Source organism: Pipra filicauda, unplaced genomic scaffold, assembly GCF_003945595.2.
Source record: "Pipra filicauda isolate LSUMZ 115617 unplaced genomic scaffold, ASM394559v2 scaffold19_size4547281_pilon, whole genome shotgun sequence".
NCBI lineage: Eukaryota > Metazoa > Chordata > Aves > Passeriformes > Pipridae > Pipra > Pipra filicauda.
The window spans coordinates 1,445,452-1,471,779 of record NW_024104309.1 but is presented as its reverse complement, the minus strand read 5'-3'; the positions used below and the strand labels follow the sequence as shown (position 1 = coordinate 1,471,779).

The 26,328-nt window shown below is 43.2% G+C and overlaps 2 protein-coding genes and 1 long non-coding RNA gene across 6 annotated transcripts in view; 2 read left to right on the top strand and 1 right to left on the bottom strand.

Annotated features, from left to right (window-relative positions):
- The first annotated feature begins 364 nt into the window (after positions 1-364).
- Positions 365-15,642, top strand: NDC1 (NDC1 transmembrane nucleoporin). Its single transcript, XM_027748679.2, has 18 exons — positions 365-418; positions 648-768; positions 1,674-1,775; positions 2,206-2,380; positions 2,864-3,002; positions 4,339-4,447; positions 5,901-5,952; positions 6,600-6,732; positions 8,425-8,517; positions 9,500-9,581; positions 10,424-10,579; positions 11,517-11,771; positions 11,901-12,019; positions 12,252-12,302; positions 12,605-12,668; positions 13,397-13,497; positions 14,388-14,548; positions 15,382-15,642. Exons 1-18 carry the CDS (start codon positions 377-379, stop codon positions 15,443-15,445), a joined length of 2,019 nt encoding a protein of 672 aa, XP_027604480.2. The 5' UTR covers positions 365-376; the 3' UTR covers positions 15,446-15,642.
- On the bottom strand, positions 11,309-26,291 carry LOC114002613. Of its 2 annotated transcripts, none has more exons than XR_005563283.1 (5): positions 23,136-26,291; positions 21,718-21,851; positions 20,335-20,489; positions 18,760-19,016; positions 11,309-18,672 (listed from the first exon to the last, which is right to left on the bottom strand). It is a non-coding gene; the product is annotated as an uncharacterized LOC114002613 (long non-coding RNA). The 2 variants fall into 2 exon arrangements; XR_005563284.1 differs by having other exon boundaries at positions 25,154-26,291.
- GLIS1 (GLIS family zinc finger 1) overlaps positions 20,766-26,328 on the top strand; it is a 189,046-nt gene continuing 183,483 nt past the window's right edge. The window contains exon 1 of one of the 3 annotated variants that reach the window (XM_039380570.1): positions 20,766-21,860. The gene's annotated coding sequence lies outside the window, so the exon portion shown is untranslated. Of the gene's footprint in view, positions 21,861-25,789; positions 26,213-26,328 lie in introns of those variants that run through there. The other 2 variants (XM_039380569.1, XM_027748657.2) reach the window with 2 other exon arrangements.

The window sequence follows — 26,328 nt, the reverse complement described above, 5'->3', positions numbered from 1 at the left end:
TTGTCCATGAGGTTCTAAAACTGTGGGAAGGGTTTAGAAGGGGTGTGGCAGAGCTGTGACAGGATTGAACGCCCTTGAGGCGAGCCCGTGCCGCCACTGAGGCTTTCGAAGTGTTACTAAACCGACTCAGTGTGGACTAATTTTACAATTTCCAACCCGGGAGGACCCTCAGGGACGGGAAGAGGCACACCCCTCAGGCCGCCATGGCCGCGCGGGGCACGCCGGGACTTGTAGTCCATCCATCGGACGTGACGGGGCGTGCGCGCCCTCCCATTGGCCGCTGCCCGCGCGCGGGCGCGCGGCGGAAGTGTCGCGGTCCCGGCACGTGGGGCCGTTGGGCGGCGGCTTTGAACGGGCGGCGGGGCCGGGCCGGGCCATGGAGGCGGCGGCGGGCGGGCAGCGGGCGCTGCTGCGGCAGGTCGGGGACAAGGGCAGTGCCCCGGGACCGCTCCTCTAGCGCTGCGCTCCTTTCAGGCGCTGAGCTGGCGGGTGGCGGCGTGTCCCGGTCCCCCCTTATAGCTGTCTTTCCTCAGGCGCTGGGTTGGCGGGAGGTGCCGGTCCCCTCACGCTGCGCTCCCCTCAGGCGCTGGGCGGCCGGGTTCTGGACCCCCCCGCCCCCTCGCTCCCCTCATGCTGTCTCCCCACAGGTGCTGGGCTGGCGAGTGGCCGCCGCCGTCACCTGGTCCTTGGTGCTGCTGCCCGTGTGCACCGCGGCCTTCATCGTCCTCAGCGGGCTCGACCTCCTCCACCCGGTGCGCTGGATCTCGAGTACGTGCCCGTCCGTGTTTTCCTGATTTTACACTCGCGTATTTGTATTTGTGTCTTTTTCTCCACTCTCTGTTGTCTTGGGCTCGGTCCCAGATAACGGGAGCTGACAGTGATACCGTGTTACACTTGCGCTTTGTGTCCTGAATGGTCTTTAGACTTTGAAGTGTTTCTGCGTTGCTTAAAACCACACCGCCCATAGTCCTCCCTAGGCAGGAATAAGTGTTGCAAGTTCACGTCCCTCACAGAAAAAAACCCGGGGTAAGTGGCTTATTTGTCTGTTCCGAGTATTCGGACACACTTCCCCTTCCACTCTGTGTAGCTGCTGTTTCCATACAGAGCTTCAGTTTCCTCTGTGGTACATGGAATCACAAGTGAAATTCCTGAGGCAGCTACTCCACATGATGAGAATAACTTTCACTTGAGTACACACACCAAAAATTGAGAGATGTTTAGCTGGGAGCTTGATACCTGTGATCACTGAGCTGCTCTAGGCAGAGACTTGATTTCTTTTCCCCTTGCTGCTTTTGTATTTTCAATCTGTAAGGAATTTCTTCCCTTTTTAGCATCACTGGATGGCTGCAGCTTTTATGGAATTAAGGGAATCTGCTTTATATAAGCCATAGTTTAATTCACTTAGAAGGCTTGCTTTTTAAAATAAACTCTGAGTGTTCAGTTATGAGAAAACCAGTTATAAGGGTGTAAAATATTTTCTGTGAAGTTTAGATATGGTTTTATGTAGAAATGTGCATCTGGGCAGATCTAGTGGGATTAGAGTCCGTTGACCATTACCCCCCCTTAAACTCTCACTGGATTGTTGCTGATTTATGTGCTCTTTTCTGTTACTTAATGTGCCACTGCTGTGTTACTGCAGTCTCCTGAACTATAATATTTTCTACTTTTTTTAGATTCTTTCAATGATTTGTATACTTCCTACGTCATCTTTTGTATCCTCCTCATGTCTGTGGTGCTAATTGTAATAAGCATCTTCAACGTTGAATTTTATGCAGGTGGGTTGTGTAAACTGCAGAACTGTCTTTTATACTCTAATTAAATAGGATGACAATTTAAAGACATTGGGGTTTACATTCAATGTATTTAATGTTAGTGGATTAGATTTCCTTTTAAACTAATATAGAGAATATGCAAAGCTTATTTTTGAGTAAATCATCCCAAATTCCCACTTACCTCATGGCTGAGACACTTAGCTGAGCCATCTCATTGATTTCTTTATAATTTAGTGACTGATCCCAACTGTGAAAAGTTCTTTGGTGACAATGGTGGGGTTTTTAGTTTTGTGGTTTGTTTTTTTTTTGTTTGTTTGTTTTTTTTGTTTGTTTGTTTTTGTTTTGTTTTTTGGTTGGTTGGGGTTTTTTTTTTGTTTTTTTATGAAAGGTTTATTAGTAAGAAGTGAAAATTCATTTTCTGCTTTATTTACAGTTGTGCCATCGATACCATGCTCTCGATTAGCACTGATAGGAAAAATTATTCACCCTCAGCAAGTCATCCATTCTTTTGTTCATGCTGTAATGGGAATGCTGGTGGCTTGGTGTGCTACAGTTATGACAAAAGGCAGGTTCCAGTTTCTTGCCGTGTCCTGCACGCCTTCAGAAAGGTAATTCTGTGTGTATGTTAAAGATAAACAAAGCATTTTTGTTATAAAATGTATTTACTGACAATTTCTTTCAAAAATCCCTAGAATTTGGGTACTCTCAAAAATAAGTAATTCTATGTTGATTTTCTTTATTAAAGGACAGCAAATACCACCTTTTTTAGATGCTACAGTGCATAGAGAAATAACTGGACCAGAAAAACTAAATTGCCAGGATTCTTAGTGGAAAGTTGAATGGTGACAAATTGGTTGTCACTTGAATTAAGTCTTGGTCTTACAGTTAATGGGACATACTTCATAAATACTGGAAGCATCCTAAATGCATAAAATACAAAAACAGGTGGTGGATTCCTACTTTAGCAAAAACTTACTGAGATACCATCACATGTACTGATTAGGAAAGCAAAATCAGACTTTTCCTTTGAACTTCCTAAGGCTTGAATGAGTTTGTTTTGAACTCAGAATTAATTCTGTTTTCTGTTTTAGCCTAGATGATGCTATTCCTCAGACGTGCCTAAATGAGTATCACCTCTTCTTTCTGCTTTCTGGAACTTTCTTGGGATACAGTTACAGCCTTTTCTATCTTATCAACAATATGAATTATTTGCCATTTCCAATCATTCAGGTAAGAGGTTTAAACACCTTTGTAGAAGGACATGTCTGAGTAAAACAGTGATCAGAAAAAAGCCTGGACAGTTTGTATATCTGACTGTGGCAGTAGGAGTGGTCTGTGGGCAGGCTTTCACTGATAGACGAAGTGTGCACTCCGCTTTAAATGCCAGCAGTGCTCATCTTCCTCCTTCCTGCTCAGCTCCCTTCAAATGAACACAAAAATTGGGATGCTGTGACTGGAATATTTAGACTTAGACTAACCTGATGCATGTTAAAAGCTGGCTGAGGTGGCAGGTGAACTACAGGAAAGAGACAATGTACACTGGATATCAACTGGAGGCAACTGGATGTCAACTCCTTGAACTGACAACAAGGGTCACCTAAAAGCTGAGAATCTTGAGATTTAAAAATAAAGAAAGGCATATTATCAGTTGTAACTGGGTACCGACTCGGTTCAAGTCTAAATAACATATTTAATCTTGCTTAAAGCTCAGTGTCTAAAGCTGTTCCATGTTTGTAGTGCTATGGAAACTAAAATTCCAACAATTCCTTTGGAGGGGACAGTCCCACAGAAGAAACCTGTACCACTGTGAAACATCATCTTAAAAATACTTATTCTGTTGCTGTAGCCTCACAGCAGCCATTAACTTTGCCTCATTGGCAGATTTACACAGTCCAGCCAACTTGGCAAGAGGTGTCTTTAAACAAGGTTGCTTGTATTAGTGAAAAACATTTATACTGCATTATGCTGAGCATTGAGTTTATCAGCAAACCAGACATCATTTTGGCAATGCTGTAGCTGTAGTATTTTTGAAAAAATTTATTATTTGAATATTGTTAATTCTCCTTCTTCTTTTTAATGTAACTTAGCCAAGTAAAGAATGAAATCACTTTGGTTTAATTTGCATGGTTTCATTTTGAAGGTTTCGTTTGTCAGCTGAGTTGCTTTAGTCATTTGGAAAGAAATATAATTTATTGTATGGAGGAAGGCATTAAGTTGGTTTCTCTCCTTGGAGGATTACTGACTCTGAAACTCATGCTTGTCTAAATTTCCCCTAGAATTTAATTGAACATTTAGAAATCTAGTAGATGAAATATGTATTCTTCGGGTTTTTTTCCTTTATTTTGCATTAGAGTTTATAGTGTCTTCCCTTGTGTATAGAGTCAATTTACTCCATCCTCCATTTTCTACTGCCACAAGTAGGAAAAAGGATGAGAACTAGAGATGCTTATAAAATGGCAGGAAAGATTGGGAGAATAAATAGTATGTGTAACACTTGGAATTGCCTTAAACTAATTTTTTAACTCCTCTAGACTTCAATACTAAACTTTCATTTGTTTGTTTTTAGCAATACAAGTATCTACGTTTCAGAAGATCTTTGCCTCTCCTGATCAAACACAGTTGTGTGGAATCAGTATATTTTGTTAGAAACTTCTTTGTTGCGTATTACTTTTTTGGTATGTGTTCCTGAAGTTCTCTCTCTTTTTTTTTCTTTTTTTATTCCTGTATTTTGAAAACTTTAATCAGTCAGGCCTGTTATGCTATTTTTCAGCCTTTCAGGTAACTTGCTGAAGACACTTAGACTTGTTTAAACAAAAAGAGAGATCTAACACCTCTGTAAGACAGGAGGAAAAGGCACAGGGTTGTACAGCAATATTTGTAGGATGGCAGTTCTTACAGCCTCACAGAAGTCTGTTTAGCATAAGAGAAATGTCTCTTTCCAAAGAGATGAACACCTTCTATAAGAATTTATTGTCTGGCTGATACGTGATAAGGAGGTGACAGTGTTCTAGGGAGAAGGGAGTGGGGAATAATATGTTTCTACCCTGAAGTCTGTTTGATCACTGTCTTACTGCCTCTGGTGATCTCTTCTGTGCAGGAAATCTCATTGTAGGCAGCAGTGAAATAACCTGTAATAGCTTGTAAATGGAGCAACCAAATTCTGATCAGCTGGTGGTTTACAATTTACATCAAAACCTGATGCTTTGGGCCACTCTGTACATACCTGTCCTGATTTGTGCAAAGAGGTTATAAATCTGAAAACAGTGCAGTTGAAAAAATGTTTTTGTCTGTAAATTATATTCCCTTTTTTCTTTAAATATCCTGAAATATATATAAATTAATAAACATCTCCATGCCTTGGGTCTGCTCCCTTCATTGCTTGGCATTGGAAGTGTAGTGTCACAGAGCTGAATGTGACACACCAGCAGTGGGCGTGACTTCACCACATGTAATGTTGCTATGTTTTCCCTATTTTTTTTAGGTAAAAAATAACACTTTGGCTTTATTCTCACGTGCCCTATATATTTTTTGGAGGGAGCTGGGGAGACAAAGGCAGTGTGGTTCCCTCCCATATGAAAATGGCATGTTGTCTTTAAAAAAAATCTCTGCTGATAAAGATGTTTGCATCGGACTTCTAAAATAAGGAATTCTTTATGTTATGGTTGTAATTATCCTCCTAAATGATGTCAAAATATGCAAGAATTATTTCCACTTTATTTACATCAGGAGATAAATTAGAAGTATGGTGGTTCTATGTCAGTTTCCATTAAGTCTTTAAAAGCACTTTGCTGCTGCCAGAGATTTAGTGAAAATTAGTATTAAACTACTATTAACCCTCTTTTGTGAGTGAGAAAACACAATTAACTCAGTGCTGAGAAGCTGGCAATAAAAGAGAAGGTCTACATCTCTGTGTACAGTTGCTGGCCTGAAGCCTTTTTTTCATTCTCCTGTTTCTATTTCTTGAAAAAAACCAAAAACCCCAAAGGCAGATTGTTTCCTTGTCCACGTGTGTTACAAGACCAGTCTCTTGTCTCTGCCTTAATTCTGTGTTTGTCTTCTTTTTGGCCTGTCGTGTGTGTGTGTGTTGCAGCGTCACATTTGTTTCGGTGTTTCTTTTTGATTCCGTAGGTTATATCCCAAAGGTATGGATATGTACCACAATGGATCTTCATATAGACAGGTAGGTAGGACATCGTGCTGGAAGCTTGGAATATTGCTGACAGCTCCCTTTGCTGAGGAGGTGCAGCTTAGCAGCTGCCTCTTGGTAGCAGGACTGGGTTCCTTGCCTTCCCACATGAAACGTGGGGAGCGTTGGGTGCTTCTGAAATGGATCCAAAAGGAACCAACAACCCTTTGTGGGAACCATCTTGTCATTAAGATAGTAATTAAGAAATCCTCTGTTTATGTCATCTCTGTAAGTCTCTAAAGTATCAGAAAGGCTAATCTCTCCGAATTGCATGTATGTGTTGTACCTGCTTTTGTGTGGTTTTTTTTGGTGGGGCATCTTTATTTTTATATGGCTCTTGTTTGTTTTTAAAATAGGGAAGCTGGAGTCTTAACACCTTAATTGACTAAAACTGTAATCATTATTACTTATTTCATATTTCTTTTCCCTAATTTCATTCATTTGTGTGAACTTTATTTCATCAGTTACTGAAAAATCAAAGAACTGGTATCTCAAATATATTTAAGAAATTGTTTTTGCAAAAAAACCCAAACAAACCAACTTTATTCCTGTAATTGTTGTTGCTGCTGTAACAGCTTACTGCAAACATCTCCCAAAATAAAACTACTAAAATACTTGTATCTTCTTGGTTTTATCTCCAGTAAATTGCATCCTCTCGACACTCTGAGTGGCTTATTGGATCTCTCCTTGTTTTACCATACCTGGTTGTGTGGTGTGTTTCTTCTGATGACCTGGTACATTGCATGGCTGCTCTTCAAAATCTATGCTACAGAGGTTAGTACTTGTGACAGTGCTAAAGGTAGAACATCAGTGTTGCACAGATAATACTTTCTTTCAAAAGCAGTTTTACTAGGAATTAACTTATTGTGGGTTGAATTTTCACAGCATGCACTGCAGGCAGTAACTGATAACCCAACAGTCAAGACAGACCTGGGCATTAACTGACTTTCCTTCTCCTTAGAGCAAGACAAGCTAAGAAAACAATAAACTGTTTCCTGCAAGCTAAGCTCTAGAAAGCTCAAATTTAAGCAAACCCTCAAAGTACAGAGTTCTCCAAAGCAGAAACATGTTAATCTAATTAGGTCTGCAGTATTAAAATAGACTTCAAGCAACCGTGGGAATTAAGACACTTGTGCTTTTTCATTCAACCATAAAGTTACAAATTAAATGGGCTAAAAAAAGACCATTTAAATATATGAGACCCCGATTGAAGGGGGGGAGAAAGGAAAAGTCTTGTCAACAAAGAGTTGACTGATCTTTGTTTACAAATACAGAGGAAAAACCAACTTTTTTTTTTTTTTCAGTGAAAGCTTGACTAGACTGCAGATAAATAGGGGGGAAAAAAGTGAGGTTTAAGTCCTGCATCAGTGTATTAGTGCAAAGCACTCATGGAATGAAATGGCATACAGTGCTGTTGGGATGTTAGCTTTAAAAAGGTCTAAGCATAAGAACAGTTCTGAGGTGTTTCAAAGGATAATAACTGAAGCACCAGTGAACACTGTTGCTGTCTGTAGTTGTTCTATTGCTTATAGAACTGTGGAAGACAAAAATAACCATCTGGAAGGTATAAAATGGACCTTACCCTTTTGACTGTTGAACAAAACATTTGTTTATTCACATGATTTTATTTTTTTTAATGAGCTAAAAAAATTCCAGAGTTGTTTATTAGTATTTGCATAGTGTTAACTGAAGTCATGAAAGAAATTTAGTCTACTTAAAGTCCATTTATTAACACTTTGAAAGCAATTGCTACCTCAAATTTAAATTTTGTGGTTGGAAACAGAGGAGAATAAAGCTATGGTGTCTAAGATGAGTGCAGTAACATAAAACTAACAGTTAATCTGTGCCCAAATTGAACCATGTTAAATAGGGTTAAAAAGTTGTGATGTTTGATACAATTCAAGCACCGCTATTCACATTTTAAATGTTATAGCCACAGGAATTCTATTAAAACACAGGACATGAAAATTATGATGATAAAAATAAGAATTTTTTAGCTTATCAGTGGAACAGCGCAAAAGAAAAATTTAAAAAATCTTTTCTTATTTGCTAAAAGAGCTATTAGTTCTTCACCAGAGTGGTTACCCACGTCAAGACAGACTTTGCAGTTCAGGTTTCAGTCTTGTTTTGGAAGATGGTATCACTAGTTTTTCACAGGTATGTGGTTAGAGGAATTTCTTTCATAACGATATGATGCACCTAGCTATGTATTCTATGGGTGCATGGAACGTACTTTAAGATAAAAATATCTGAATTTTTTCTGAGATTTTTCAATTTTAAACATAAGGAGTAAAGTCTTTTTATTACGTGTTAGAAATTCCAGGTCAGTTTACAGTGAGTTGAAGCAGTGGATTATGTGCTTTTGTAGCTCATCGTTCACCTGACAAGTAACAGCTCAGGTGGGTTTTTCATAAGGTTTTCTTGTGATTTCCTCTGTATAACATAACTTCTGATATTTATATTTAGACTCATCATTTTCCTGTCCAGCCAACATTTGCTGAGGAGACAGACCAGTGCCTGCCTAAAATCTTAAACAGCAATCCTCCCCTCCTTATAAAGGTAATTGAACTCCCACCATCTTCCCTGCTGGCTGTGTGCTGAGGTGTTTGTCAGAGCACTCAGTCACATCTTCCTGGTACCAGTTCTGTTAACTGAGGTGCCAGTTCCTTCAAAAGCTGCCTCAGAACATTCACAAAGGCTGTTACACTTAATGGTGAAAATTTGTTTAGTAGTGACATCTGCTGGTGCTCACCACGCTGTTACTGTAAGGATTCATTTAGTTAGAGGGAAAGATCTGTTTGCAACATAAGTGTATTGGTGTGTACTGTGAGTAAAGAAGAGGAATTTTGGTCTATGGTAATCATTAATAGGACTTACTGATTATAATACTTAAAAATCAAAGGCCTCATATAAGAAGTATTATGTAAATAAAGATAAGATTATTCTCCTGCACACGCAAAATCCACATTTACTGATTGTACAGATTTCTGGTAAGGCTGGAGATACAATAGGTTGCAATGCCTTTTTAAGCTTAGCTGCCTTATCAGAGGATGTGTGAAGAAGAGTTGAGCACAGCACAATTTATAATCTCAGATGTTACTAAAAATGTCTAATTTATGATAGGGTCTTGCATATTGTGCACGTTAATTATCACATGAAAAAGAATGTTAGGTTGGTCCCGTAAGGCACTGACCCTAAAGCTGTAGGTGAGCTCTGGTTTGCAAAAACAGTTCTTTCCTTAGACTTTTTTGTGTCTTGGGCTCCTTCTGCCTGAGCTGCTCAGATAAAAAATAGTGTTAGATCTACTTGAACTCCAAAGAATTGACATATCAGTAAAGTTCTCTGAAGCTCTTACCAACTTGGCAGCCATATCCAGAGTGGTCCTAGGGATTTGCCTCCCTTCTTTTTCTGTTTCATGGCTGGTTTTAGTCTGTGTGAACTCATTCTTTGGTAGGGATTGATTTTGTATGGATAACTCCATATTTTTTTAAGGAAATACGCTGGACTTTGCATGCACTAAAACGTTTTCCTCTGTTGTTAGTTTTTAGCCTTACAAGACTTGATGTTACTTTCCCAGTACTCCCCTGTTCGACGACAGGAAGTCTTTAGCCTTAGTCAGCCAGGTAATTACAAAAACTATTTTGTGTTGATTCTTTTCCTTTTTCAAAAATTGTTATACAAGTTATGTAATACAAGTTATGCAATTTTGTGAGGCCTCATCCCTTGTGGTGCCTTTTCCAAAAGAACGCTTAATTATCTATATTCGTATTGTTTCATCCACTAAACTCAAACCATTCTGGTGTCTGATTTAAATGACAGCCATGAGGACATACAGGTTTAGGATATTGAAAGCAGAGCCCTCTTCACACCACCAATCAAATAGTCCAGATTGGATATTCCAGCAGATGTGTATGAAAGCTGAATGTTGAGGTGTGAGTGAGGGGAAATCAGGCACAAATAGTGAGTCACCCCTGGAGCCATGAGAGCAAACACTGCCTGTAATTTCAATTAGTACACAGGCCCTTTGCTATATTCAAAGATATGGCAGAGAAGGTCAATTAAAACTGTTTAGAAGCCTTCAGGAACTTTTTGTAACACCTTATCAGGAATTCTAGTGTTTGTACTGCTTCAGACCTGTTTGCCATCCCCATTGATATTACTTTGTTCATTTTAACTGTTCGGTGATTTCAGGTCAGATAGGCTGAACTGCCTGTGTTTCCTGCTTGCTTAGCAGGTTCCACTGAAGTCTTTTTAGAGTTATCCATTGATAGGAGGATGGAATCTGTCCATGTTTTCATCTTCCTCTCAGTACGAACAAGCTGTCACAGTGGAAATGCCCTGTGGCGTTTTACAAATGGAGTAGTACTGTCACTGTGAAGCTCCTGCTGAGAGCACATGGGCACTGTCAGAACAGATACAAGAGGAGCAGCTGGGCTAAACATTCCTTTTTGTGTGCATATGTCAGGTGGGCACCCACACAACTGGACTGCAATATCAAGGGAGTGTTTGAGTCTTCTGAGTGATCTGACCCAGAGGCTGATTGCACAGCAGGAAGCTGCAGCAGCAAACGGGAGAGCAAAGCAGCCAGTGGCGGAGCTGAAAGTACCTCCACAGACTCCAGGTATGTGAGGAAATGCTCATAAAGGTTTGTAAAGCATGACAGTACAGATAGATACATGGGTACATTAGTTTTAGTTAAGCTCTATGAGGCAAATGAGTCACAGGAATTTCTGGAAATAAATGCAAACAAAAAAGATTCTCTCCCAATATAATTTTAGGTATTCTTGTTGAGATAATCTCAAAATAACTAGAAAGCTTGGAAAGAATATGTTTACTCAGTTTGTTTACAAACTTGCCGAGAGATGCTTTTTAATTTGCATAACTGCTCTTATGATTAGTTTAAAATGGTAAAATTAGGGGGTTTTTTATGTTTGTGTGATTCACTAATATCACTGTAGAATAAGAAAAGCCCAGTCTGACTCCTGAGCTGTGTGCAGCCTCCAAGCATTTTGGATGTTTTACCTGCCAGACTTGGGCATCACTCCTGGCAGCAGAGCTGTGTTAGCACAAGGCTGCCAGGTAATGAAATCCCTTAGCAGGCAGTGCTTTGGGAACAGCAGGGACTGTTGGTATGTCAGAGGTGAATTTCTTCTGATGTTGCTATTCCTTAGATTTTGAGACAGACATGCCTTTTTTTACATACCAAACTTGCCAAAGACTTGTCACTCTTCTATATGTAGCCTTTTCTCTAGTACTTAATCCTAATAGCCCACTTTATGTGGATCTGTATCAGGGTGTAGTAATGATGGCTAGCAAAAGGAGAAAAATAAATTCACAAGGATCCTTCTCATTACTTGCTGTTCTTAAACTGTTGAACTTGGAAAACACTCCATGCTTATGCTGATGTACTTCTTTGCAAGACCACAGCGGTAACAGTGTCCTATAATAAAAGCTCTGATGATCCAGAAGTTGTTGAAATAGCAATGAAATAACAAACCTGTCTCTTATTTCATCTGTGCCAGCCTGTTGTCTCCATGCAGTGTGTTCTGTGTCATTAGGAGCTGTTGGGACAGAAGACATGTCTTTCCAGTCACAGAGGTCTAATGTTGTTCTCAGAGCCACCATGTCTCCACTGGTTAAACCCTCCCTAATGCCTCTGAAGACATCTCCTGGGTCTGACATTGGTTCACCCTTCACCTCACCCGCTTTAAATTGCAAGAAGGGAGTTGTGGATGTAAACTCCTCTTGGCATGGACCGCTCCAAAGTCCCCTTGTTATGAGAAGGGGACCAAAGCTGTGGACATCAGTCTCAGGTAGAGATTTTTCCACAGCACTGTCCTGTAGCCATAAGTGTAGTAGCCATGTCGATGGAGAGCTGTATTGTGAGGACTAAAGTGACAGCAACCAGTTTTTCTGAAGATACTGTATTTTTTTTCTTGTAGATCATCAAATGAATGGTTCCCACCATGAGTCCTTCCCAGTGCTCTCTGCTGCAAAAGCTGGTAGCGAGGCAGTACAGCCCAAATTTATTTACACATGGCTTCAGAACAAGCAAGAACAGGTAGAGTAAAACTGCAGTATATACAGGGTGCACCTTGGGTATTCTTTGGAAGAATTTCCCATTTTATGGAATGAATACTTCCTTCTCCGCTTAGCTTACATAACACAGATCCTTCCCTCCCCCTTCCCCTCAATGCCTCTATACTGTGTGAAGCTGGTAGGGTTGAGGAGGGCCAACTGTGCATACCTTACATAAATACAGATCATAAGTTTAATCTTTTGTTTCTTTTCAGATAAAAAACTTCTTGTCCAGACGGGCGCTGATAATGTATTTCTTCAGCAAGGTAAGGGCGATCCTGGGTTTGAGACTGAGCAGCAGGGACTGGAAATGCAGGAGCACATGGGCTCTGCTGTAGCCTTTTGTACCTTGTCATAGAGTAAGGGTTCTAAAACCTGTATTTTTATCTAAGGTTTTCTATAAGTACAATTTTGTACTTACTGTGAGTTTCATAGCAGGATTATCCCATACCTGTCTGTTCTGAGGGGAGGGACAGGACCCTATGGAATGTGTAATACCTTAGTGAAACCTGCAGGTTTTGTGTTATTATTTATAAAGTGCACTCACAACATTTTGGTTTCTTCTCAGCACCCGGAAGCCTCCATCCAGGCTGTCTTCTCTGATGCCCAAATGCATATCTGGGCTTTGGAAGGTAAGCAGTTTCCAGGTGATCCACTCTGATGATTCATGGAAAACTTTTCTGGGCCTCTGTGCTTTATAAATATAACAGAATAAAAGTCTTTGAAACACTTTTGACAAAATCCCAACTGCATTTCAGACACCAGACACCATTAGGCTAAAGTCTAATTCACTTGTTAGTTTTGAGATCCCATCTGAGTTCTCTTACTTTATGTTCTGTAGAGATCCCTAAACTTATTTCTTTTGCTTCTCGCTGATGTGAAGCCATGTACCACGTTTACATTTTCCCACCAATAGATTTATGACTTCTTTTTACAGCAGCTTTTCTGACTAAAGGCTCTGAGTGTTTCTCTGTTAATCAGGGAATTGAGGGAGGCGCTCAGGTCGTAACTTAGCAAATAAACAGAAAAAGATGATCTGCAGAGAATCAGAAAAATGACAGTATGTGGTTGCACTTTGGGATTTTCTTTTGGAAAAAGGGAGCCAATGTGTTTTTAAAAATTTATTTAATATATAATCTCTCTTGCTTTATCAACCTCAAGCTATAATACACTTGTAAAACCAGTGAGTGATTTAGTCCTTGAGCCAAAGCTGAGGTAACTGTCAGCTGGCTGCAGTAAGTCCTGAAGAGCTCTACCACACTAGTAGATTCTTTAGGCAATGCCATGATCTTTGTTACTGAATTCTCAACTTTTGAAGCATTAATTAGAGCAAAATTCTTTTGTTGGTTTTTTTTTAAAGGCCTGTCTCACTTGGTAGCAGCCTCCTTTACTGAAGACCAGTTTGGAGTTGTCCAAACTACACTGCCAGCTATCCTGAATACTTTACTGACTCTTCAGGAGGTAAAACTGTTAACTTTTCCTTACTGCAAGACAAGTTTAGGAGGAGTCTTGTTAATTTTACATTATGACCTTGCTGACTAGTCATAACATTCAAGTTGTTGCCACTGAAACAGCTCTTTTGCAATTAATCTGAACAAAACAGCTGGTTGTCACTGTGTGCACTATGAAACAGCTGAATAAAAACCCTGTTTGTTTTTTAAAATGTAGAAGGAGAAAGCATGGAATGTTTCAAAATAAAAAATGGTACTGTGTGCTTATTTCAGGGATGCAGCAATTACACTACTATATTTTATGCAGAGTTAGGACTGTATTTGGCTGTACACAATTCCTCGTGCAACATGGAGCACTTGGAGACATTGCAAATCACAGGAGATAAGATCTGTATGATGTTCTCTTTCAAAATACTAAGACATTACCCTCAAGTCACTGATGTTTGTTCAATGTGTATTTTAAAAAAATCCAGATTTATTTCCAAGGCTGTGCATGTCCTATTGACATAATCATTTTACACTGCCCTAATGGACATTCTTGGAAAGAATTTGAAGGTTATTAAAGTTTTTCAGTGCAAGTCATCTATTCCAAGAACAGGCACAAGGGGAAAAAAAAGCCAATACCCTTGTTTCTAAAAGAAAGAAGTCATAATATAGGACAGAATTGTGTTTCTACTGCAGCATGTGCTGTGCTTGGCAGTTAAGACTAGTAACAGAATCTTGGTTCTGTGTTCCTGTTGATGGCTGGGAAATGATCAATCTCCAAAACATTCTTGTGTGTCTTGGTGGAATTTCCGAATGTGCACTTTTTTTGCTTTATTTGACACAAACGTGTCAAATGGTTACATTATGAAATAATTGAACAGATAACCTGATTTCATTTATGTTTTTCTCAATCAGGTTGTAGACAGACATTTCAAACTGCCACATGTTTCTAGCAAGCCCTCCCGGGTCTCAGGGAGTCTGGTGGACACATCCTACAAAACACTACGGTTTGCACTTAGAGCATCTCTGAAGACAGCACTGTACCGGATAACTACTGTCTTTGGAGAACACTTAAAGTAAGAAATTCCTCATGATTGCTTGCTTGTTAAATTTAGTTTAAATAATGTTATTGTAGAACCTGTGAGAATGGAAGTTCGGGGGAAAAAAATCTCTTCAGGTCATTATTCTAACATGGTATTTTAGTACTTTTTTGATTTGTGGAACCTTAAAAAGTTCTTGTGTAGATATATGGTCCCGCTTAGAAATTTATTATTCATAGATTTCTGGGTAATTTTTCTTAGTGACTTTTCATGAACTCTTTAGAAGCAGTTCGTGAATACCACTCATTTAATAAATCTGAGCTGCTGAAAAGAAAATAAATCAAGTAGAAACAATTGTTCTGTAGGGAGAGAATCCTATGAAGGGTCCAAATAATGGAATTCCATTGCTGCCTGGTCACCCAAAGGCTCTTTCTCAGCTACTGTCACAGCAGGCAGACTTTCATACTTGGCCTCTGAATATGTGGGACTGAAACTTCCTGCAGCATCTGCCCATCTCTCCCTGTGGGCATGAAATGTCCCTCAGTTTGGAAGTGCTCAATATACAGGAGAGATCATGTTAAGAGATTCTCACCTAAGTCATCCTTGCAAGTTAATCAGTTGCTCTGTGTATTTAAAGGTAAGTAAATGGACAAGGTTTCCTGGGACAAGTGTCTTAGTAGTAGGATGAGAATTGACAGTTTTAAGGGTTAATATGTTTCTTTGCCTTGGAACATAGGTTTTTCATACAGCTGGGTTTTCTAAAATTTAGCTTCAGTGTAATTGATTTCAATGTATACTCAATTTTGGCATGAGACTTTATTTTTGTGGTGTATTACACTTAATGTAAAATGTTCTGCTTTTGTTTTTAGTGCAGTGCAAGTGTCTACAGAACATAAGAAAAGACTTCAGCAATTCTTGGAATACAAAGAGTAAATAACAGATTTTGATGCAGCTACGGTTGGGTTTTTTCAAGACTCTTGCTAAGAAGAAAGTGAGACTAATGAGTCTTTTTATTTTGGCTTTTTGGAAAAGCATATGGAAGTACAAGTTGCAGAACAAAACTTTTAGAACTGTAGAAGAGCTCTTAGGGGTTTGGATCATCTTTTGTATAATAAAACTTGTAAAATTCATCTTGCGCCTTCTTTTAATGTCACAAATGAGAAAGTGCCAGTTCTTCTTTTAGGTAAGGCTATGACATTTGAGATTACCAGAGTTACTTTGACACTCAGATCCTTCATTATTTTTCACACTATGTTCTTTCCCTACCCTTTTCTGTTAAAGGGCTGAGCAGAGATTTACATAGATACTTAGTGTGCTTAAGTGCTTCATAAATTTAGTTGATAACACTTTTAGTGCAGATCAAGTGTGTAGTTTTGGAGTAGGAAACAGATGTGCCCAGGAATAAAACATGCTGCTCTTCTGTAAGCTGGAAATACCCCTTCAGAGTAGAACAGTGTGCAGAAAGGCATTCTTAACACACAAATACTGCTTGAAAACTTAAAGATTTTATCTTTAAGGTGACCTAGGAAACTAAGTTCTGATCTATGCTGAAACGTACAGGAACCATTACTGCATTTAGTAAAACTCCCAAGCAACGATACTGTGAATTAAAGTTTAGATCAACAGCTTTCTGTTCAGGGGGGTAGGAAGGATGTTTGCAGCATATCCAAATTTTTTAAAATAGCATATATTACTGGTAGATTCTGGTGAAAAATATTCCTTTTTTAAAGCATTTTTAAAAGCTTTTTATCTGAAAACCTGTCCCAAATAATTTGAAAATTAACTACTCGGTTTTTAAACAGACTCCAGTTCCTGTTATAGCTACACTAGAAAATGTGAATGTGGAGTATGAAGGTGAGAACAGTAAGCTAAATGGTCTTGCAAATGAATTTAGTGTGATAAGGGGAAACAATATTATAATTTTCTTTCCATTCTCTTCAGTGCTGTTAGTCTTATGGGTTTTGTTGTGGTGGTGTTTTTTTATAGAGGACCCAAGATCCGAAGATGGCCCTGGTGTCAGTTATGATGATGTGATAAAATGATCAGCTCATAGTGAGTGGCTGTGTAGTAATAACCCTTTAGGGTAAAAGAGAAAACCCCAAATCTCCAATGAGACCTGCATAGTGCTTTCTTCAGTAGAGACAGGTAATTTGCTTGTAATGCAGACACTGCAGGTGTTAGGTTTGATAGTGGAAATGAGAACTGTATTGTTCTTTTTGCATTGAGATGGCTCACAGCAAACACACAAGGTGATGGGCAGCCTTCCACTATGTTTAAAGATTAAGCACAAAGTCTCTTAAAGCTTTGCCAAGCTCAACTTCTATCACAGGTTTGATTATTATTTCAAAGCCTTTTGCCTGCCTGACTTAATAAATAATTTAATTTGCTTATTTTCTGGCATTACAATGTGCACCTGGAGTTAAATGGTGCTTTAGCTGATACCTCAGGTGTAACTTGACTCAAATACTGCAGCTGAAAGTTTCCACAAAATTTTATCACACTTTTAAACAGGTTCAGTATTATTGCTGTGGTATCTTCTGCAACACTCTCACAACTATAAGCTGCAAGGTGTAATTAACAGTGTTGAGAGTTGTCAGCAGCAAGCTTAAAATGGAGATGACTTCTTGGATGCCAAAGTGGTTGAGGTCTGTCCTCCTAGTGTTGCAACAGAGATTTGCACATGACATCTGCTAATGTGTGTGTGATTCATGGCATTCTCTGAATGGCAGAAGAGCTTTCAAAAGCTGATTGCTTTGTGGTTTCTTTAAAAGCTCCAATTCTTAAAGAGCTGAAGACTTTTTTTTTTTTAAGCCTTTACTTAAAAGTGCATCTTTCAATTCATCAGCATGAGCTACTGTTAAGTGTATGGGAATATAAAATGTATGTTAGGTGGTGCCTCTGAAGATGCAGTAACTGGCTCACACAACACAAACAGGGATAACATTCTAATTTTGATTTGGGGAATAATCATAATCCCCTGGCAAACTGCTGGTGTTTCAAATCCTTTTGTATACTTTTGTCTTAATATGAAAAGAATCAGCCTGTGAAGCCTCTGTGAGGTAAGGGAAGAGTCTCTTGAGTTCAGTTCTGCATTCCGGGTAATGAGGAAAAAAATACAGCCTTTTTACTGCTGGTTTCTATGGAACTGCAGTTAAACTGAATCCCTCAAGCCTGATAATGTTTCTCATCTGTTTAATCATCTCAAAGCTGAACTGCACCTTGTTGCTGGATTGCCTGCTGCATGCACAAGTGAAACAGCATTCTGGCAACCTTGTGAGCAACCTGCCTCTCCCACAGGTCAGCTGTATTCAAGAGGACCTGAAATTATTTCCACTGCAGCTGTGGAGAGGTACAAGGTTGATGGTTCAGACCTGTGTTCCTGCTACAATGGAATAATGAAATAGAGGCTTTAGCTCTTAAGCAACCTGTTATGTCTGAAAAAAACCCCGTATATCCTGCTTAGTTTTCTGAGGTAGAGCTTTGGAATTCAGCCTGTGGGTGGACAAATGCAGTGGCCCTGATCCTTGGAGCTGTTGCACGCTGCTGTATCCACAGGAGCCAGGCCAGACTTGCTCCCTCAATAGGAGCACTCTGCCACTTTGGAGAGCTGTCCCTGTGCCAGTGGTGGCTCCAGGCCTGAATGCCCCCTTGAAATGAAGTGTTTTCGATTCTGTTGCTTGTGCAGTGAACAGAGGCTGCATTGTGTGTGCTGTGCTCGGTGTCCTTGGGCCTGGAGCAGCCATCTTCCCACCTGCCACAGACCTACGGCTCTGAGGGCATCCAGCTGCAGCCGTGGAAGTACCAGCCTCTTGCTGATGAATTTTCTGGTACCTGTTCAGTCACAGGCAAGTGGTGCAGCCTGTGGGCTGTGTGCATGCCAGATCTCCCCCACCTCCTGCCAGTGGCCACCTCTGGGATGGGAGCTCTGCCTGGGGGAGTGCCTGATGCTCTGAGGGGTTGGGTGTACGTCACTGCATATGAGGTGGCTCCGGGAGCACCCTTGGCTGTGGAGGAGCTTCTTGCCATGTGCAGTGTTGTCCCCTTTCCCCAGGGGATGAATAGTGGCAGCTTGCAGTGCTTTCCCTGTACAAACAGGTGTATTGCAGCTGCAGGGCTTCACCTGCCCATGGCAGCCATGCTCCCACTTCTCCCATCACCACCTACAAAGATGCAATAAAAAACATAAAGGTCTGTGTGGAATCATCACAGACACTGCAAACTGAGGACCCTCCTCAATACCCACATACCTTCCACCCTGTGGTCTTTGATATTTTCCATCACCAGTATGGTGTTCATGTATTTGCTGTGTGGATCAAATGCATTTGGGTGCTGTAGACAGCTGGAATGTGGTTTGCCAGGCTCTGGTGTTGTAAGGGGATGTTCTCGAATTAGAATGTTGCTTTCTCTTGCTGCAGACTGGTGGAGATTTGCATCGGGCAGACTGGCTTTGGACAAACCTGTTGTATAAACAAATGGTGCAGGTCCCTCGTGCCTGAGAAACAACCTGAGAAAGAACAACACCTGCATCATGCTCTGATTTCAGAAAACAAAAAGTAATCTAGAGAAGACCTCACCTTCCTGTCCTTGCAAAAATCTCGGGGCTACAATAGAACTAGTCATGCAGGAGACAGATGAACATAGTATTTCTGGAGCCTGCCATGAGAACAAAACACAAATTCACGTAGGAATAGTTCCCTGGGTGGCCTGCTGGATCCTCTAGCTGATTCTTTGAATAAGTGGTGGTGGTGGTACAGGAGTTCCCTCTTTTTTTCTTTTTCTATTTTTTATGCCCCTAAAGAGTCAGTTCCTACAGTCAGAATTTCAGAGAAAACTATGGCCTAAGCACATGTATGTACTCATGCAACCAGCAAAGAACCAGCGCTGAGTGCACTGTAGGTTCCTCTCCCACTCCTGCCCAAAATGCACAAAAAATTCCAGGCTTTGCCTTTCACTTCTTGAATAACTCAACTTTTAAATCTGACTACTAAAACACAGGGTTGGGGTGGGCTGTTGTATTTAACTGCATCTTGTCTGAAAAGGTATGACAAGAGCCCTGGAGGGAATTTTAAAGGTATTGGGAGTGGGATTGTGTAGTTTTCTGTGAATCAAAGATTGTTGGGAGTTATGTGTAAGCATCATTCTCCTCTCAGCTCAGCAAGTTCCAGTTGTAGGCTTACTAATGTTAGAAGTTTCAGCTCAAGAGACAGGCTGGGTGCCTGTCTCCAGGGCAAGCTTTGAGGACCAGGGAGATGGGGCAGCAGCTTTGTAAACCACTGGTTCTCTGTCTATTCATGGGCAGAGGTCACTGCTCAGAGCAGGTCTGGGGAAGCACTGGGCTGTGAACCTTGTCAGTGGTGGTACAAAGTTTTGGGTTGAGCACAGGGCTGCAGCTCAAAGCTGGGTAGTGAGGGGCTGTCTTTACAGATGTTGGTAGTCAGTTCTGAGAAGGCTTTGTCAGCAACCATAGAGTGTTGTAGGAAGAGAAAGTCCACTCTTGTGGTTAGTGCAAGCTGAACACTGCCAGGTAAATTGGTTTGTCCTTACTGTGCCTTGCACAGGGATCCTGTGCTGCTCTTGAGCTCTTCACAGGTGGCTACTTTACAAGTCTCCCAGATTTCACATGTTCTGTTTGGAACACCAAGGGTTGAGTTTGATGGAACCGGAAATGTGTTTTACCACAGACAAGGATGGGAAATGCTAAAGGGAGTGAGGGGTAAGGGAAGCAGTTAGTCTTTGTCACAAGTTTAGCTCTCAAACTGAAGATTTTGGCTTCTGGGCCTCTGTTGTAAAATGAAGCTTAGCCTAACCCCACCCTCTCTCACCTCCAGTGATGATAACAAAACATTTGTGTCCAAAATCAGTAGGCTGCTGCAGTGATGGACACTAAAGAAATGCCCTGGAGTAAATGAACTGTATTCTGCGCAGGGCTTGGCTGATGTGCAGTAAATACATTCCATGTGTGGCCCAGACACTCTGCCTATGAAGAGAAAACAGAAAGAAGAGTGGCTAGCTGCTCATTCAGCAATCGCTGTCTCCAGTGCATTGCATATATGGAGCCCCAGGCAAAATAACTGGGGGCCATGTTATAGCACCAGTTCTGTAACTCATGTAGAGTAGGCATGAGATGAGTTTGTACCAGCAATTCTAGTCCTGGCATGTCCCAGTGCCAAGGATTAGATTTTACAAACTGAATATGCCTCAGTTGTGCTGTTTTTTTTTTTTTTGGGGGGGGGTGTTGTTTGTTTGCTTTTTTATGACTGAAGTTTACTACCTGTGTTGTGTAAACATGGTGTGAGAAGGGATTTATTTATAGATTGATGCAGAGAAATAGTAGAGATGAATATCTGAGAAAGGTAACTGCAGGTGTAACAACCACATCCTGAATGGAGGCTGGTTGGACCCTTTTCTAGATGTATTTTTCCTCAAAGTTGGCTAGAATGATCTGTCAGTTAACTGGGGAGGCAGGAGGGATCTGTAGTGTTACAGTGGCTTTGGGAGATGCTGGTAATTTCTTGCAGTCTCTGCAAGACAAAGGGGGATTCAAGATTACTGTATGGTTTTCCCAAAATATACTATTGAAAAGAGGCTTGTTTATAAAAGATAAGTCAAAGTGATCTGAGGAATTTCTTTTTTCTAACTATAAGAGCCATAAACAAATCTGTAAGTTATGAGGCAATAGTTGAGTACGTTGCTAGATAATGTGTGGTCAGTTTGACCCTGCTGCCTCAATTTAGGTCATTTTCAAACCACTATAAAGAAGGGCTTTGTGCTGCCTTAAAGGGATATAGGCAATATCTAAGAAACGGGCATACTCACAGACACAATCCCTTTGGCTCAGTTTTTGTTTGGTTGCTTCTCTTTTACAATCTGTAGTGCAGTAAATTAAAACAAAAACAAGTCTGGACTTGGCATGCCTTTGTAAAAAAATGTTTTGTATGAATTGACAGCTAGTGTGTGACCAGGCTATTTATAAGAAAGTTTGTTATTCTCCTACCAGAGAACCTGTTTTGCCCTATATTAAGAGAATACTTATGGTAACACCTCCCACCTCTGTCTGCACTGCAGCAGTTAGACAAAATTCTTATGATTTCAATTGTGTCCCTTTAAAATTTAATTTTGTTGCCTGCTGGAGTAAAAGATTTCAATATATGAATTAGAGATTAACACTTCACTTCTGCTTGTTTGCTCTGCACAGCTCACCTTACCTGTATCTGTTCTGCTTCATTCCTCTCCTCCCACAGAACTGCTGGGGGAACTGGAGGTTTCAGCTGCTCCAAGTTTCTCGAAGATCCGGTTTGTGACGACACACAGCGCAGCGGCCAGTTACAGCCATGGGTTCCTGGCAAAGGTAAAGAGCACACTGGGAAGGCTGGATTTGGTGAACTGGAGTTCCCTTCATGCAATGTCCTTTCCCCCCTCCTGTGTGTTCAGCTCTCCGGGCGAGACAGCTGTGCCTCTGCCTGTGCAGCTGTGAACACAGAGCCAAGAGGCTGCCTGTCTGCCAAAGCACCTGTAGACCCTGTGAACACTGGTGTGGCACTGACCTGATCGTGGCTGGTGTCATCAGGGAAAAACTGATGCATCAAACTTTTTTAAACTTGTTCTCCTTACCGGTACAATTTCACCCCAGCCTGAGCTCACCTTACTCTACTACCTGTTTTCTCTTTCTTTGGTCACCAACTAGGGGTGAATGGGCAGATGGGCAAGTCTCTGGTTACTTATCAAGTGGGTGTCCTACCCTCGTGACCTAGTCAGAGGATATTCAGGCAAGCAGTTGCATTCCTCTGGATGTTCTTTATACCAAATTGCAACCTCACTTTTCATAATTGATTTGAAATGAAGCAAGCCCCAGGGACTAGCTTCAGGGACTGAAGATGGCCTGTCTGCCTCAGCTGGAAGGTCTGCTTTGGTGATGGTGACTTCACTAACAAAGGAAGGAGAAAACTGGGCTAACTGTGGGCCATGTTATGACCCATGATCACAGCCCTTGACAACCAAGAATGTTGAATAAGAAGGCTAATATGGGGAAATCTTTCCCTCATTCTCCTAAAGGGAGAGTATTGCTCTCCAGTGACTGGTTTTCACAAGGACACAGAGTGGAGACACCCATCTATTTATTTCATGGATGTAGTGACAACATTGGGTGAATCAGTGTTTGCTGTACAGCTCGTGCATTCAGCAAAGTCATGGTGACCCAGGGCATAAAACAGTCTTAGCAGCCACGATTGCACTTGCTTGGCCTTTGTTCCAGAACCAAAACATATGAAGTGTCTTCTGATTCAGCAGAGAAAGAAAGGGGACTGCTTAATTCTCCCATTAGTACAGTTATTCAAGAAGCACTTGCTTCTCCCAGCACTTGTTCCTTCCACCTCTGCGGATTTGCCAGAGGAGCCAAGTCACTGCTTTGGAACAGCTGTAGGAGTCAAGTCTCTATCAGACACATCCCGGTCTGGAGGAAAATCTCCATCCACCACCAGTTTCTCTTGCTCAGACCCAGGGATGGGCATCCCCAGCTGCACAGTCCCAGCAAAGACAGGGCAGCTGCCAAATGCCTCACTCGAACCTGAGGAAACGGTGGTGAGAATCTGTGGGGCCTCATTTCCTATGGGAGCAATGTAGGTACCTGCAGCCTGAGCCATGAGGTCTCCAACTCTGGGAGATGACCTGCCACGGGGAAATTCATCTCGCTGTGAAGGGCCTTCACCCTATATGCTGTTGGAGATTGGAGCTCTGATGTGCTTCAGTCCAAAGCCTTCCTGGCTTTTAGAGGGTGCCCAGAGCACCGAGGAGGCTCCGTGCCCGTTCCTGCCCGCGGAGCAGCCCAGCCCTGGGCGATTGCTGAGCCAGTGGCGGCACCTGCCGGTATTTTGCGGAATATTCTGGATATTGGTAATGGTGAAAAAAAGAAATAAGCAGTGGTTCAGACGGCCTCAGGTAGAAAATGCAGAGTGATGTGGGTTAACGAGCTGTCCTTTTTCCTGCCTGCTGTGGGAAGCTCCCTAACCACAAAAGAAAATCCCTCTAGGAAGGTACCCAATATATTCAAAACTACCCGTTTTCTAGGAAAACCCCTCCAGTTCAGATATTTGGGCAGTGTGTATCAATATAGTTGTAATAATTTGAACAAGATGAGCCCGTGTTCAAAATCCATCTCAACACTATTTTCCTCCTGCACTGGAAGCAGCAGGATTACCTTGGTTACACTGTGTTCTGGAATAATATTTCCTTCAGTAAATTTTACTGCCTCTTCACGTCAACTGAAGTTTAGACTGTTGCCACAGTGGTTTTGTGTCTTAAATAATTACTGCTTCTGGTAGCACTGCCAGGTGCCTTTGGCATTTCCAAATTGAAGAGAAAGAACAGCTCGGTCCTGAGAGCCCCAGGGACAGATGGGACTGGGGAATAGGGGATGTAGGTTAGCAGAGCACTGAGAGGTGGCTGTAGAGTACAACCGCACAGAGTGACAACATACACTGAAAATTTTTACATTGGTGATATCCTGGAGATCTATAAAAACATTCAAATTCAGTATTTGTGCCGCCTAGTTGATATTTAGTTTCCTATAGACTTAAAGTGAGGATTTCTCCCTTTTTGCAGCTTCTTGTTCTCACTGAGATATTCTGAAGGGATTTATCCATTTTTAACCACATTTGACAGAGAGCTATTAACAGTTTAAGATATGACCTTATAGAAAAAAAAGACCCTATTACTGTCACTGTTGAAGAGAAAGGCTGGCAAGCTCCTTCTTTGGTAGACCTCAGGGCATCCACACTGGGCAGGAATGAGGAGAGGCACTGCAAATGAGAGTCATTAGTACTGGTGCTCCCAGAACTGCTTGTTCCATCTCAAGATCTTGTGTCTTTTATGGAGAGTTGCTTCCCTCCCACTAAATCCACAACACTCATAGCGTTTGCCAAGAAAAAGTCATGCCTTCCTGTCCTGACCATTCCTGTACTCTGCAGGGTGAAAGATGTTATTAAGGGTCTGGATAATACTGTGAGTGAAGCATTCTGTGCAGCATCTGTGCTACAAGATGATGAAGATCTTTTGTCTCCCTGCGGGATGCTCCTCAGGAGGGGTGTAGCAAGATGCCAGTTCAGTAGCTGTCCCTCCTCCTTGTGCTAAATCTCCCAAGCCTCTCCTTTAGGTTTGCTCTGAACAAGCAGGATTTCTAGCCAGCCGTCTGTCTGATTTACACCCATGTAAATCAGGGCTGACTCCGAGTCACTGCTATCCTTGAGCTGTCCTGGTGTGTTACAGACCTGCTGTGCTGCACCTGTGCTGACAGCAGCATGCAGGGCAGCAGGGTGCAGACACCCTGAGCCAGAAAAGTGTGGGCTGGTAAAGCTTGCTGGTGCAAAGCTGCACATCGCGGCTCAGCCTGCATTTGCTTGGAACCAGGCCCAAGCTAATAAACCCAACTAGATTGCTTCCAGACCCGAGCTGGCCCAGGAGGAGCCAGCGCAAATGTCACAGCGCTGTGGTGCTTGCTCTGAGCTAGTTTAATTGTCTCTGCTGGCACGGGCCAGCTCCTGCACCTGTAGGGCAGGAAGGGAGTGATGCATGGCCACTTTTTACAGAAGCACTGAGTGCACCTGGAACTGCGTCATCGGGGAGATGTCTTGGCCAGGTTGTACCCACCTCTGACCCATCTCATGCTTCCCGGGCCCAGTCCCTTGGCAAGGCTTTGCTCTCTCCCGCTGCTTCTCCATGACACGCTGCAGCGGCTGTGGCTTTCGCACACGAGCTGTTTATAGGGCGCTGCCGGCGGCTCCGCGGCGGGGAGGCTGGTGGTGCCCACGCGGTTGTGCCCGGGGCCGGGGCCGCCGGACCCGTGAGCAGGGTGTCTGGGGTCAGCAACCCCACACTCGTGGGCAGAGGGGAAAGGACCAGGCCTGTGGCAGCAGGGCAGCGGGAAGGGAAATCACGGACCTCTCGGGAGGCAAGTGTACGAGCACAGGGAGCTCTCCCCGCCGGGGCGGGCACTGGGAAGGTGCGGGGCCCGGTGCGCAGGGAGCGCTCACCCTCTGCCACCGGCCGGGCCAAGCACGGTGTGCCCGTGCACCCCCTTCCCTGCTCCGTGAGGGGCGACCGGGCCGGGCCCGCGGGCGGACCCCGCTGTCAAAGCCCCGAGGGGCGGCCCCGGCGGCACAGCCCTCCCCCTGCCCGCCCCGGCTGGCCCCGCCGCCGCGCCAGGGTAATGGCCCGGGCCGCCTGCGCTCTGGCAGCCGGCCCTGCGGCGGGGGAGCGGGGCTGAGCCCATGCGCCCGGCGCGGCGGCGGAACCCGGCGGGCAGCGCGTCCCCCCGGGCGGCCCCTCCCAGGTAGGAGCGCGGGGGCGCGGCTGTCACCGCGCCCGCCCGGGCTCTCCCCCTCCCTCCCTGCGGGGCCGGTGACCCGGGGGCCGCGGCGAGCCCGGCGGTGGCGAACCCGCCCTGCCGCCGCCGCGTCCGCCGTTGCCGGGGCGGCCGCTGTTCGGATGCCTCAGCTGAAAGGCACCGGCTTCCGCACAGCTCGCCCGTGTGCCGGACCCCCTCCCCGCCCCTCCGGCCGCGCTCGCCTTCCCGGGAGCGGCTCCGAGCAGCCCGGCGGTGTTGCCTAGAGAGGGAGCGAAGCCGACGCACGGCGCCGGCCGCCCCGTCCCTCACAGACGAGCCGCCGCCGGGGTCGGAGCGCGCCGGGTCTTCACCGTCCGGCCGGTGTGCGTGAGAGAGAGAGCGGGCGGGGGCTGAGGCGGGCGGGCTGCGGGGCTGAGGGCTGCGGGGTGCGGGCTGAGCCTGTCGCCGCACGAGCGGCGGTTACCGGCCGTTGGCGGCG

Excerpts from the sequence above, each read along its gene's own strand:
- NDC1 (XM_027748679.2), top strand. The coding sequence starts at position 377 with ATGGAGGCGGCGGCGGGCGGGCAGCGGGCGCTGCTGCGGCAG. Across the intron at positions 11,772-11,900 it reads GCTGTGGACATCAGTCTCAG|ATCATCAAATGAATGGTTCC; the intron begins GTAGAGATTTTT and ends TTTTTCTTGTAG. Across the intron at positions 13,498-14,387 it reads CTTTACTGACTCTTCAGGAG|GTTGTAGACAGACATTTCAA; the intron begins GTAAAACTGTTA and ends TTTCTCAATCAG.